Genomic DNA, 13,942 nt, shown 5'->3' with positions numbered 1-13,942 from the left:
TATAATTCCCCATTTTAGACATGAAAAATAGCCTGTAATGCTCAACACAAGGGCCTCTCAACAATGATATATAATTTAAAAATTAACATGAGGACAGAGGAGACACAGGATTTTGAACTAGGGACTCTCTCATTCAAAGGTTAAATCCCTACAAGGTGAGCTAAAGGAATTAGTCGAGTTATTAAGTAAATGCCTCTGTTATATTTTCCCCGTACATTAGCCGTTGCAGCCTTTTCCAGTTCAGCTGTATTCTGCCCCAGCATGCTCAAAGTGCAAATGCTCATGGCACTGCATTCACACGTTTCCTTTTTTTTCAATGTCAAACAAACTGGAGCTTTTCAGAGCCAAAGGTCAAAGTGAAGGGCCCTTAAGAAAATCTCCTGGGAAATTATGTGATTGTTCTTATGTCTTTATTGTATATAAAACCAGGCTTCATACATGGCTTGCCCTTCCCAAGCATCTTAAAACTATAAATGAGCCGTGACTCATTCCAGCAACACCTAAGTTATATAAGTGGTCTTGTTAATTTACTGGAATATCTTGCATAACTAATAATTTCCAGGATCAAACTCTGAAACCTCTGAACTGTGAAGAGCTCCTTTAGAAACAGAGAAGTTAAATCCCAACCTCACACGATGAGTCAAAAGCAGAACAAGGGACGGAACCTGCACCACCAGACTCGGCTCTGCCAAATGCAAGCCATAAAGCCTACTTTGGCAAAGCTCAGCAATCCAGAAAGCACGCAGGGAGAACAGGAAGCATGGAGAAGGGAAAGACCTTGGCTATGGAGAAGTTTTGGAGGTGGCATTCCTTTCCTGTTTGTTTTCTATTCACCATAAGAAGATGTAGCTCATATCCTAGGTGTCTCCTGCTGCACTCTGTTTAACATTGTCTCACTCCAGCACTAAGTATTTCATTTATGGATTACAAATTTATTGACATTTGACATTTGCAACAGCTTTCACCTGATCAACAGGAGCTTTGGCTGCCAAAGGGAATTATTATGGAAGATTTCAACAGCCATGGGAATGCCAAAAAGGTCATTAAATCATATTGGAAAAACAATGTGTTCGTAGCGTTCATACATTCAGTCTTGCCAGTAAATCTTCTGGTTGATGCTTGGACCACCTACTGATAATATTCAAAGAGAAGGAGAAACAGGGAGAATCGAAGAGATGAATTAAATTAAAGCCAAATGACATGAAGCCTGGCACAGTGGGATCTTTAATTTTCTACTCTATGAATCCAGAATAAGCAAAAAAACCTAAAACAAAGCACAGTGGCTTGACTTTGTCTAAGTTAATTCCCTCTATATAGGCAGGGCTTAACTAAATAATCCTGAGTAATGTGTGCACCCCACATTATTGCATGCAATTTGTATGTGGGAGGTGCAGGATTCAGAAAACATATGGCACATGGAAAACAAATGACAGGGTGTGCTTTTACACTAATTTTGGCTATACTTATCACTCTTGTTGATATTTTTTTTCAGACATGAAATATGAGTGAGTGTAGGAACTTTCACCCTAATCTCTTTGGAAAAATACTGAGAGTTATTTTTTTGTGTGTGTGCATTTGTGATTTATAGAAAAAGGCCACCACATAATTCCAGGAATTATGCACAGACAATGTTTTAGAAAAACACTGACCAAATAAACAGAATTACCTCCCCCATCGTTTTTCCCTCTAAATGACAAACCCGGGTCTTGCACCATAAGAAACCAAGGCCAACAGATTAGGGCTGCATATGATTACTGAACTGGAAGCCCACCCACAGCTTATCTGTGCAGGTCTAGTCTAGGGTGAGCTTCACTGAATACTGATACATATGCAGGTGTTTGCCCCTGAGCTGAGTGAGCATGAAGGAAATATGAAGTTTGCCCTTCTGCAGTGGAAGAGGAGCATGTTCCGTTCACATGAACACAGGCAGAAACAAGCCACAGTACTGTCACATCCCAGAGGGACTCTTCTTCCATGATGTCCCTTGGGATGTAGGTGGATTAAAGGCAATGTCAGTCTTTTTAATGGACCTACAAAGAAAGTTGGTAGCCATGAGGATGTGGTCCCAACAGTGATCAGTGCCTGCAGTTTGTCTTGCCCCCCAGAAATAGTCAGTGTTGTGTAGGCATTGTTGTGCTTGAAGCACCAATGCACATGTGGCTGCAGGGACCTCGCATGGAGAGCAGCAGAGGGCAGCGACAGGGAACTGAACAGAAGGATTCTTCTAAACCTTGCCTTGAAATAACAGAGAAGTGGGAGAGGTGGAGCAGTGTGGTGGAGGTATCTACCAGCAGCTGTTCACTGCACCAGAGTATTGGTTACATGCATTGGCATAGATAATTCCAAGTAATCTGTGTGATTTATGGCATAAACTCAGAGGGGTTTCAGAAATAAGGAGTCTGTGAGGTTTTGTTGAATATGAAAACAGCAGTTTCACACTGGAAATTTCAACACTTCTCCAAGAGGAGATGGAAAAAATGCTTTTGTCTGCATACAGAGTGCGTCGGAGGTTTAGAAAAGCTGAAAGCAAACCCAGAAGGGATCAAAATGGTTTTATCCATGTGCAACAGAACAAGCAGTTTTGCCTCCTCTGAATTACTGGTCCATGCTAGCATAAGCTCTGAGGTAAGACTGTAAGTCCTGCTTTGCATACGGTTGAGAAAGAAACCTTTTGAGGGTGGTGTTTTTACTGCATCATGGGAAACTCCCAGGGAAAGTCAAAGAGAGAATGGAATACAGAGCAATGCCATTAGGTCTGAGGGCTTGATACCACTTCAGCACTCTGTGTGTGATTGATTCCTTCCTTAGCCATGTGTGAAGAACAAGGGTGAAGGCTCAGAACTGGCCTGTCACAGGCTGGTTTGTACACCTGCTCCCTCCTTGGGATGGGGCAGCTCCAGAGCTCACCCCAAGAGGCCTCACAGTTGTGCCCAAGTTTCTGCAGCTATCGGGAAGGCCTCTTACATGTCCTCTGCAGCTCTGGGAGCAGGGGGGAATAATCTCCTTCAGATGAAGAAGTCCCTGAATTGTAAATCTGGAGGCTGGGAGAGTGCTCTGGGAATGGCACCATGTGCCTGTCCTGTTCTTGCACTCATGCTGATCATGGTCATAGGTAGGACGGACACTTGGACCTTTGACCTAACCCTGTACGGCTATTCTGATGCTCTTACCTCACCACTATTCAACTTTAAGAGAAGAGCAGCAAAATGTCATAAAGAAAGCCTTAGCAGTGTTCAGCTGTAGGGCACATCTCCTGTTACAAAGGATTGTGCAGACTGAGGGCAAGGGAATAGAATATGAACACAAAACATGGCAATCGTTCACTTATAGCTGGAGGCTATGGGCTCCACGGCACAGAGAGCTCAGCCTGGCAGTGATGCAGAGAGCAAATATCCCAACAGGGACCAGGGAAGCTTCCTCAAGCACCGGGGCTTTTGGAGCTTGGGGGACTGCGTGGCACTGGCAATGTAACACAACCTCGACCTTCACCAGACGGTGCAGAGCACTACTGGGAGAAGAGGGGAACAAAGAGCATGTGGAGGTCATGGCCTTCCTGATCAGTCTATGAGCTTGAAGGCTGAACTTTTTTGGTTCTCCAGTGCAGCCCAACCCCACCATTTCCATCACCCGCTGAAGCTGTTTCACTGTTGTGTTAATCATGGATGAGTGGCAGTAGAAAGGGAAAATGCTGAGAACACCCTCATAAACCATGTCCCCATACCCTTGTCTTTCTTATCCTGGCCTGCTTTGCCCTGCAGCTGCTGTGTGTACAGTGTTTCCATGCTGGTCACTTGATAATATCATCGAGAAGACACTGCTGGAGTACAGGGACACGGGGCCTCTGAGCATCCTTTCACTCCGAGGCCTGTGATCCTCTGCAGTACAGGCTTCCTGAAGGATGAACTCCTTCTCCTCCCTCCATACCCCCCCTGTTGCAGCAAAGAAAATGGTCTTGGCTGGCCTGGAAAAGGCAGGTGAGGGGAGGCAGCAGCTGATACCACGGAGACCACGCTGCTGGTGGAGGAGGTGGAGCGGAGAGAAACAACCACATCAGAGTCACTCCAGCCACCTCTCCTCTGCCTTCAAAAATGGCACTGCTGCACCCTGCACTTTCTATAACAATGTTTATCATTGTTCTTCGATTGTCTGGGACAATAAATGGTTGGAAATGAGCATATATCACCAGGAAAACTCTGCCTGCCCCTTCCCCCAAGCAGTGTCATAAAAACGTACAAATTCACATTAATAATGAAGTGCATTTCCCTGAGAAGCCACTGTGTATCTCAGGGAGAGCAGGCAAGGTGGCAGTTGCTGCAGAGTTTCCTATTAAAGAGCAGAGCAAATACTCATAAATCTGATGAGGGGCCAAAGCACATGTTAGGGCTGTCTCCCTCTTAATGGAACCTTTTCTGAAATGAAAAAAATATATATCTCGATACATTCAGGGTATTCATTAGACATGACAACCTCCTCCACTCCCCCATCCTTCCCTCCCCCACTCCTGCATGTGCTGACCCCTGGCAGAAGAGCCACTGCTGAGTGCTGGCAGGGAGGGATTTTGGAGGGGAGGAGGCACTGTTTTGTTTTAATAAAGGGATTGTGTAAATTTACTACGATGAACAAGTCCCCTCATGGCCCCCTGTCTCCCTCCTTCCCTTCACTCCAGAAGCTGCTGTCATTCTCTCTGTCTCCAGCCCCTGATGCTCATGTCCATCCCGGCTGTCCATCTGCCAGCGGGGGAGCTGATAGAGACAAGACTGCACCCAGAGCAGGATTCCTCTTGCAGACCTGAGGGTGGGAAACCTTTCCTGCCACCTCACACCTTCAAGCGTTTGGCCACCCGGGCTCCTGGGAAAACGCGATTCTCCAGACACAGGGAGGTGGCAGGGTGAGCAGCAGTCCCCTGGCTCTCTCTGGGGCTCTGATCTTGCTACCAGGTGTGGTGCCTTAATGTTATCACAGGCTGGAAACCCAGGGTCTGCTGCCCCTTTCCTGAAGGTGAGATGCTCTTGAAAAAGAAACACCATCACATTTCAGATGCAAGCTCTGTGCTGAGCATTGCTCCTTCTACCTCATTCCTCTTCTCGCAGGCAGGGTCCCGAGCTGAGCTGCATTGGTGTAAATCCTGTGTGACTCTGCTGATGTGTGAAAACCAGTGTAAAGGCCTGATCCTTCCTCATCCAACAGACCCTGCCTAGATGCACAAACAAACCCAGCTCTGAACCGAGAAGATGGGAAGAAATGGCAGAATGAGGCTTGAAGACTACAACTTAATAAGAATGAATTATCTGTTCATTATCCCAATAAATAGTGAAAAATCTCTTCCTCTTTTCCTCCTCCCATAAAACCGTATCTGTAATTTTCCTCATTTTCCATCTGCGCTCCATCATATTTGCACTGAGTGATCATCCTGCTAAATTACATTATTTTTATTGAAAGGTGCTTTTGAGGGCTGGATACTGCTCGTGCCTTTTCCTTTTGTTATTGATCTTTGTGATTTGATTGCTGAGGTGTAAAATATATAAATAAGACACTGATACCCTTTGAAATCTCACTGGGTAAAAATGTTCTGCTATAGATTATGAAGGTTGTAGCATTTAATAATATCAGATGCAGCAAGGAGAAAGCAAGATTTTTATATCCTTATGAATACTGAATGATTGAGGAGATAGGTGCTGTTCAAGGTCAGTTAGATTCTGGTTGAAATACTTAAAAGTTGCTGTTTCTTTGTGAGCAGAAGAGTTCCTGCCTATTGGGGGCAGGAACTGTCATATACAGTATGCCTATACAGAGCCTAGAAACAATATGGGTTGACCTAGCGGGTTGGATGTGCTAGTGCAATGTTAAATAATACTGATCTTAATAGCAACCTGTACTATTCATAAAAAGCAAGTAGATCTACACTGATATATCTGTGCTGACACACTCTGATGTATCATCTGGGCTGACCCTTCTCTCAGGGAAGCCAAGAACATTGGTTTTAAAAGGAGTGTTGCTAGATTGAAAACATGCTGTCCAGGAAAACTTTGAAGATTTAAAAATGCAAAATTAAAATAAATAAATAAATAAGTCCCAATCTAATGGTGGGGAAACAGTGATAGACTTCAGAGGATATAGAGATCTGAGGCTTCACCAGAATAGGACTATTTTGAGAGAGGAGTGATAGGTTGGAGGTAGTTCCTTGTTGAAGATGGGCTCTGTGTCTCCCCGTCTCCTCTCCTTCATGGTGCTCAGCTATTTTACCTACTTTATCCCAACAAAAGTCTGTTTTAAAGTAGAACTTCCCCACTGATTTTTTTTTACCATTAAGAAGTCATTTTCCAACAAGATGCTCTCAGAAAAGTCCCATTCAAACTGAACAATCATAGCTCTCACTGCAATGAACCCTCTCTTTCTGGCTGATTACATGGTGAGCAGAACCCTCAGTTTTGCTGGTAAATTCTGCTTACAAATTGTGGTGGACACAACTGTAGGCAGCTGTGACCCAGCATGTCTGATTCTCCTGAAAGGGTCCCTCAGTTGTTTATGTTTGTTGCTAAGAAGAAATGAAAGATGAAGAGCAAGCTAAATTCTCTAAAACACAGTTTTGGACTACTAATTCACACAATTGTCCTTGCCCCTGTTAATGCCAATATTGGCTAATAGTGGAACATGATGCTCACAGCAGCTCCTACTGTTTCAGAAGGATGAGAAAATAAAATCCACAGAAGAAAAAAATCTTCTATTTTGGTATACTTAACACATACAGTTATCCATGAGTCCTATATATCATTTAACAAATTGCTTTGCAATTCTTACAGGGCGTGGTATAATGACTGATTTAAAATCACTGCATTGCTTAAACTGCATTGTTCTTCATCAAGTTGAGTCATTTTTATGTGAAGTGTCAAGCTCTCTAACAAATAACTGCTGCCAGACAAATCAAGTTCCTCATCTTAAAGCTACGGCTAAATAGTTTATAGCTTTAATCTGCTCACTGAGGTGTGCAGTCTATGACAGTAATTATAAATGCAAGGAGAAATTATAGCTGAATGCTTTAACTGCATTAGGAGCCATTTGATGAACAATCATGATTGCCTGCTCATTTTCAACAATAGAGGGCAAGTTAGTGTCAGTGCATTAGAGGATTTTCAGTTCTGCTCTGCTCTTTCTTCCATTTACCACAGAATGTCAGTTGTCTCCTATAAAGTAGAAAAAAAGCACTGTAGAAGCTTTAAACTTGATGGTTAAAAAAAGACAAAGGAGGAGACAGAGAGAAAAACTGTTTATCATTATGACTCATTTTTTTTTGTTTTGCAGCAGCCTTACTTTCAAATTAGTTCATCTCAGGTAGCTGCTTGTTTACTTAGCAGGGTCTTTTGTAAAAGAAATCTCCCCAATTAAGTTCATAATTTGAGTCTATAGAGACTCATTTCCACAAGAAGTTGTAGATAAGATGGGAGAGAGTCTCAGTTACTGACCTGTTTATAGCCAGTATCACCTGACTTGAAAATGAGAAATACGATTCTGCCTTGTCGGGTTTTTGTCTTCTCAGGACAACATAAAAATTCTAATTTAGTTGAAAAAAATGAACAAATGTTCTTTAAAGGTATAAGTTAACGAACAAATTACTTCTAATTAAAGCCATGTTCCCTAATGTTCCAGGGTTTTCTTTGAAGAATAGCAATAAAAACCGAGTTTGAAGCGGGTTAAATGAAAGCGAATAGAGACGTCTGATTGTTTTATATGATACAAATCTTACATTGTATTACTAAAGCCATATCAGTTAGAATCCAGGAAAACACCAAAGATGAATATAAAACAGATATATATGTCTTTACACTTCAGAAGAATTTATAGCAAATTTCTTATAAACAGCCTCACAGAGGTCTTAAAAATAAATCCGTAAACATAACACATTTTTCTAGAGTACTAATGCGGATTATTCATGTATATTTTTAATGATAGCTAACATTTTAAAATATAACCTTTAATAGTAAATGTCATCAAAATACAGAAAGTATTTTATGTATTTCTATGCTTTGAGTATTCTTTCCACTGGTTTATTTCCATATATTTTCTCTATTTTTATTTCTATTTCACTACAATGATGCCTAGAAGTAAACACAGATGTATGTGTACATTTTAAGAATCTCAGTATGCTTTGTATTTCTTGTCTCTAAATACTGTGCTCTCCTCTATGTTATTGCTCAAATGTATACTGGATCTTCAAAGTAACATGGTAAGAATAATTAAACTCTGAAAATCCGTGTTATTTGATCTAGTCTCCTTGCAGATCTCAGGGAGAAACCATATGAATAAACTCTGGCCTCCACACTTCTTACACAGTCAGAACTTCAGTAGGCTTACAGCTCCAAAAGTGTAATAAAATCTTTACAATGCTATCCAAAATACCCCATCATTTCATACAATTTGTGCTATCATGCATACCAACTAAAATTATAGTTCCAGATAACAGTGCTATCACTCTGTCATTGCAATTTAAATATATTTTCTCAAAGGTAAGATACAACCTGCATCTTGATATAAATTAGAAATGGATGAGTATTAAGAGGACAGCAATTTCTCTGTACCCAAAGGCAGGAAGGACACTGCCTTATTTATGTAGTTACATATCACCTGAATAAAACCCACGATGTGTCTGTGCAGGTTATTGAAATGCAGAAACCTCTTTTTTTTTTTTTTCCTTGGAGATTTTTTTTTTCCTTTGTATTTGTTCCCCAAATCCTCAGAAATAGTAACGTGTTTATAAAGGTGGGTGTTTGGTTTGCCTCTTAGTAATAATATGGTGCTTTTAAGACCAAATCAGAAACATTTGTCATGTATTAAGCCATGAATGTGCCAAAGTAACTGTTACATTAATATATTTGGCAGATAGCTTTTGTTTGATAGTACCCAAATTATTGGTTTGCTCTAATATCTCTTGTGTGAAAACTATGAATGTCAGAGTCTTAATAATCACTAACTGATGGGAAAGGAAACAAAGTATGGTATATTTTTCCTAACCAGTCTCTTATAGTCTGCTGATATTTTGTCAGCTATGTTGATTTTGAATGGTCAAAAAAACAAGGAACAATTGAGTTTCACTGTTAGGTTAAAAATGCCAAAATAGAAACTTACAGGTATTAGCTCTGTTTAGAAAACAAACTCTTTCTGAGTTAGACAGAATTTTGCTGGCTAAAATACGCAGAAAGCATAAATCTAGTCAAATGCAGACAGCACGTACAAGATGTATGTAAAACTTAAATCTTACTGCACTCGAATACTGACGTTATACTCTATAGTAACAGCTTCTATTACCCATCCCAAAGTAACCCTTTGATTAGTGGCTTAAATTATTCAAAAGTAGCCTTTTTAATGGAGCCTAAGTGACGCATAGTCCTTGTGCCGGCTCTGTACACAGAAAGTGTTTCTAAAGCTTCATGAATATTTGCAGCAAACAAATGCGAAATCTTCACACAAACGGGTATTCAACCTCAAAGTGCTGCACCCTCAATTAGCCAGAGAATAGCCACAATAGCAGGTGGCGTAAGTGACAACTCACAACACGTCTTTAATTTTGACTGTCTGACAAATTCATTTCCCAAATGTTATTCAAGTAATGAACACACTGGAGAAAATCTGAATCTGCACATGATTATTTTGTGAGGAGAAGCAGAGCCTGAGTCTGCTGGAGAAATTGTTGGGAATGACTAACAGAGTCTTCCTGGAAATAAACTCATTAGAACAAAAAAAACTTCTATTTGGACTTTTTAGTTGACGTTCTGCATATTTATTTAAATCAAGAATATTCAAGTTTGTGAATCAAGTAAACTTAAAAACGCAAAGACTGTGTGCCATTTGAATATTACATTACATGTTATAAACATTGGTTGTGGCAATTGGTGTATCTTGCAGCAAAAAAATAGCAACACTAACGTAGAAGTATCCTACTTACAGGTCTTTGAAATATTAAGCTTGTAAAAAACCTAGCTGCTTTCTCAATTGAGCATTAACACCCCCCCAGGTTACACAAGAACTTGCACTGGAGTCAGGGACATTTCTGCATTGACAAGCGCTCCCACCAACATGAAATAAAATACAGTCAAACATCTCAAAAGATTAAAAAAGGAATGATGGAGAGATGGGTTAAAATAATGCGACAAAAAAGGCCACTCACAAGAGTAAGTGTTTAAGTACACGTAAAATATTAGAATATTTTACAAAACTGAATCTCCAATTATCAACAAAAACATAACTGAACTTCTAGACATTAACGTTTCAGAGTTATTTGTAGGTTCTTGGGGCTGGGTGTGAGATTATGAGAAACTCGGAATAATTAAGATTTTACTAATTTGACATTTGAATTGTCTTTTCTCCTATCAAAATCAGATTTACTGGTGTGTTAGCACTGAAAGAGTTAATAGCCTTTTGGTTTTCAGTGGTTTTTTTCCCACATTTTCCATTCTTATTGCAAAAAAGTAGCATTTAATTGTTGCATTCCACACTGAAGTGCATAGGATGTGAAAACATAAATTATTAGAAACAAAAAGGAGAGTGAGACCTGGGAAAACAGCTATTTTGAAAATACTAATAAGAAGCAACTTCTCTATTTAGGGCAATGTGGTTACACATTTACCAAGCTCTCTTCTTGAAAACACTATAAAATGGATATGTACATGCAATTGGATGAATGAAGCAGGAGTACATTATGCATTTTATACTGTTTTCCTGCATTTAAGAAAGTACAAATGTCTTACGAAGCCTCCTTAAAATGATGAAATTAAAACTCACTATAGAGCATGCATACCTTAAGAGTTATTCTTCATCCACTTCTGCTACAAATTGTGAATGGTGTTCTGGTGACTTGCTGTGTGTTTTGCTTAGATGAAGTTTTACTGCGTGTTTGCTCGCAAATGTCCGACAGCACAACTTACATTTGAACTTAGAGTCTGTGTCCTCTTCTCCAGCTATTGTTTCAGGAGATCTTTGAACTGAAACTCTGGAGATTTCTTGCTCTACCTTGGTTTGCTGCTCCACAGCCAGCCTGTTCATGTCTTTCATTTGGAAACCTAGGTGAGATTCTAAGTGGCTAATGTAAGTAGATGGGGTTCGAAACTGAGATGCACAGTCGCTGCAATAAAAGACTGGATGTCCTTTGTCCATATTTTTCAAGAACTTTGTTCCTCCGGTTTTCCTAAGTTGATACTTGACATTTGCCAACCAATGGCTGATGGTGGTCATTGACAGTCCAGTAAATTTGGAAATCTGCATGCGCTCTTGTGGGCCTAGGTCTGATAGTAAATATTTACCTTCAGATGTCTGGAAGAGGCTGGAAGCAAACTGAGCTTGCAAAATGAGAAGATGCTGAGGATTCCAGTTTGACTGTCTGCCCTTCCTTTTATGCAGAGTGGAGACTTCTGTTGAGACATCCTCAAAGCGTCGCACATCTATTTCCAATTTCATAGACGGGATCCTTGAAGATGCCGCAGGTTTTGGTGTAGTAGCTTTGGGAAGAACTTTGACCATGTCAGCGATGTCGGACAGAGCATGTTTTTGAGGTGGAGAAGTACAAGATTGTGCTTGAGGTGACTCAGCTTTCTTGCCTTTGGATTTGGTCAGGTCAATAGGCTGATCATTGTTTTCAAATAAATAGTGCCTGGATACACTTGCAGGCTTTGGTGGCGTTGGAGCTGGAGATAAAACTGGCTTCTCCATCATATTTAGATTACTTTTGTGGAACATAGAAATTGTGCTAGAGCTGGGGCTGCAGCTGGATTGAGGCTGTAAAGGCTCAGTGGCTTTGCCCAAGTGGTTATTCAGCACTGACTGCAGCGCGCTGAGAGGGTTGACACAAGGCAGGTCAGACGAATGGTTGGCAGCAGCACAACCATTACTAAGAGAAGCTGCTGTTGTTTCCTTGAGGACTGTTTTTTCTTTTCCACTGTCCTCTTTAATTTTGTCTTCTTCTTTCAAGGGACATGGTTCTGTCTTTTTTGGCTCCACAGAGGCTTCAGATTTGAGAAGAGGTTCTCTTTCGCCCTGGTTGAGTGAGGCAGGCTCAGCTTGGATACTCTCTTTAGCATAGTCTTTTTGTACCTCCTCCTTGTCATCAGTTTCCTTCTTCACTTGGGTGCACTGGGCCACATTTGCTGAGATAGGGACCAGAGGCATGACCTTCCACTTCGGAGCTATGGGCCTCAGTTTATTGGTGATAGTTGGCCTGATTTGCAGTACTTGGGAACCCACAGGCAAAGATGGCTTAGCTCCTTCTGAGAGCTGATAAGCTGCATGGATGCTGGGATATGCACTCCAGCTAGGAGCTCCATTCTGAGCTTTATTGATGGCTGTTGTGACAGTGTTCTCCAAGGACTTTAAAATGTCCCCACCACCCTTTGAACCATCTTCTAAATCTTCTTCTCTGAGGTACTGGTATTTCATTGTGGGATCCAGTGGTTTCTGAAGAGTGTCTTCATACTCCTCAGTTTTTACTGCTTTCTCATCTTTGTTTGCATCGTCAGCTTTATCTTTTTTACTTTCTTTTTTTAGTTCAGAGGTGGGAGCTATGCATTCTGCAGATGATTTACTGGTTGATTTTGAAACCGGGCTGTCACTGGCGGGTGCTTCAGACAGTGATTGCATTTTTTCCACAGCTAAAGGATCCAGAACAAGTTGCTTTCCTTTCTTTGAAGCTGAACTTGTGACTTTCAAAAAATGGCCAGTGACCATCATGTGGGTTGTGAGCTGCTGCAAGGTATCATGGGAACTTCCACATTCCATACACTTCAAAATCTGGGATTTGCAGGCCTCGAACTGCCATGTATAGCTGGCACCATTCTGGTAGCCATAGCGGTTGTTAGAGGATAACTGCAGGTTCGCATTCTTCTGAGGAGAAAAAGTATCTGAGAAAGACCCCGTCGTGGAATCTGGGGAACAAGGCCTGTTAACATCAAACACACGTTTCTTTGCTGGAGTGACCAGTTTTGAAGAAATGGTTGGTACCGGCTCCTTCAAAGGCACTTTTTGGTAATGTTTTGTTTTTATCATATGGACACTCAGGTCTTGAAGGGAATCAAAAGAGTCACCACAGAACATACATTTCAGAACTTTTTGTGCATCTTCCTTGTCCATGTCCTGGAAAGCCCTTTTTCGGGGCTTTGAATAGCTGGTAGGTCTGTGCTTGTCCTTTTTATGGTTGTCATCTTGGTAGTGACCTGTCTCATTCATATGAACTGTTAGTTCTACCAGCGTGTCGTAGGCAGCACTGCACTGCCGGCACCGAAACCGGCTGGCACCCGTGAACACAGTTCCACACATTTTGCTGCTCTGCCTGTAGAGCTGGACTGAGCTGAACAGGTTGGGTTTCGAGACAGGTCTGGAAGGTAAATTCTGCTGTAAGCTTTTGGACAGTGCATCTTGGTGCCAGTCAAAATCAGCTTTGTTCCCCCCATTTCTGTTGTCACAACTCCTCTTTTCAGAGTTAGACAATTTGAAACCCAGCCCTAAGCCTGTCCAATAAGAGTCCGACAGTATGTTGGCATAGACCGCTGTCATTTTATCCATGCAATTGTGTGCTTCATTCTGGGCTTTGGGATGGCTGCTGGTTTTGGGGTCCTGTGGCTCTCTAGAGCAAATGCTTTTAATATCTGCCACATGGTCACTACCATCACTTAGTAGTGATTCGTTTTCAGCATCCTGGTTAGATATATGACTGACAGGGGAATTCTGGTAACTGAAGTTCCCTTTCTGCTCAGGACACACTTCGTGTTCCTCATCCGTGCCAGTGTCATTGCTGCCCTGGAGTTGAGCAGTTGAATTGTTGTCATCATCATCTTCTTCCTCCTCCTTTATATCTTCCTCTTCCTTTAAATCTTCCTCTTGGACATAACCTGAAATGTAATGTCAATATATGAAATAACTTGTTAAAGAAGAATACTGCATTCCGAGCTTTCTAGTTTCACTA

At 41.3% G+C, this 13,942-nt stretch overlaps 1 protein-coding gene across 6 annotated transcripts in view; it reads right to left on the bottom strand.

Moving 5' to 3' along the window:
* TSHZ2 (teashirt zinc finger homeobox 2) overlaps positions 1–13,942 on the bottom strand; it is a 228,114-nt gene that overhangs the window by 77,563 nt on the left and 136,609 nt on the right. For 4 of the 6 annotated variants that reach the window (XM_065692042.1, XM_065692044.1, XM_065692047.1 and 1 more), the window contains exon 2: positions 10,790–13,868. In XM_065692042.1, the coding sequence (XP_065548114.1) occupies positions 10,798–13,868 (3,071 nt within the window). In that variant the 3' untranslated portion in view covers positions 10,790–10,797. Of the gene's footprint in view, positions 1–7,124; positions 7,182–9,749; positions 13,869–13,942 lie in introns of those variants that run through there. The other 2 variants (XM_065692045.1, XM_065692041.1) reach the window with 2 other exon arrangements.

This window comes from Lathamus discolor, chromosome 11 (assembly GCF_037157495.1).
Source record: "Lathamus discolor isolate bLatDis1 chromosome 11, bLatDis1.hap1, whole genome shotgun sequence".
Classification (NCBI taxonomy): Eukaryota; Metazoa; Chordata; class Aves; order Psittaciformes; family Psittacidae; genus Lathamus; species Lathamus discolor.
This window is presented reverse-complemented; position numbering and strand designations above follow the sequence as displayed.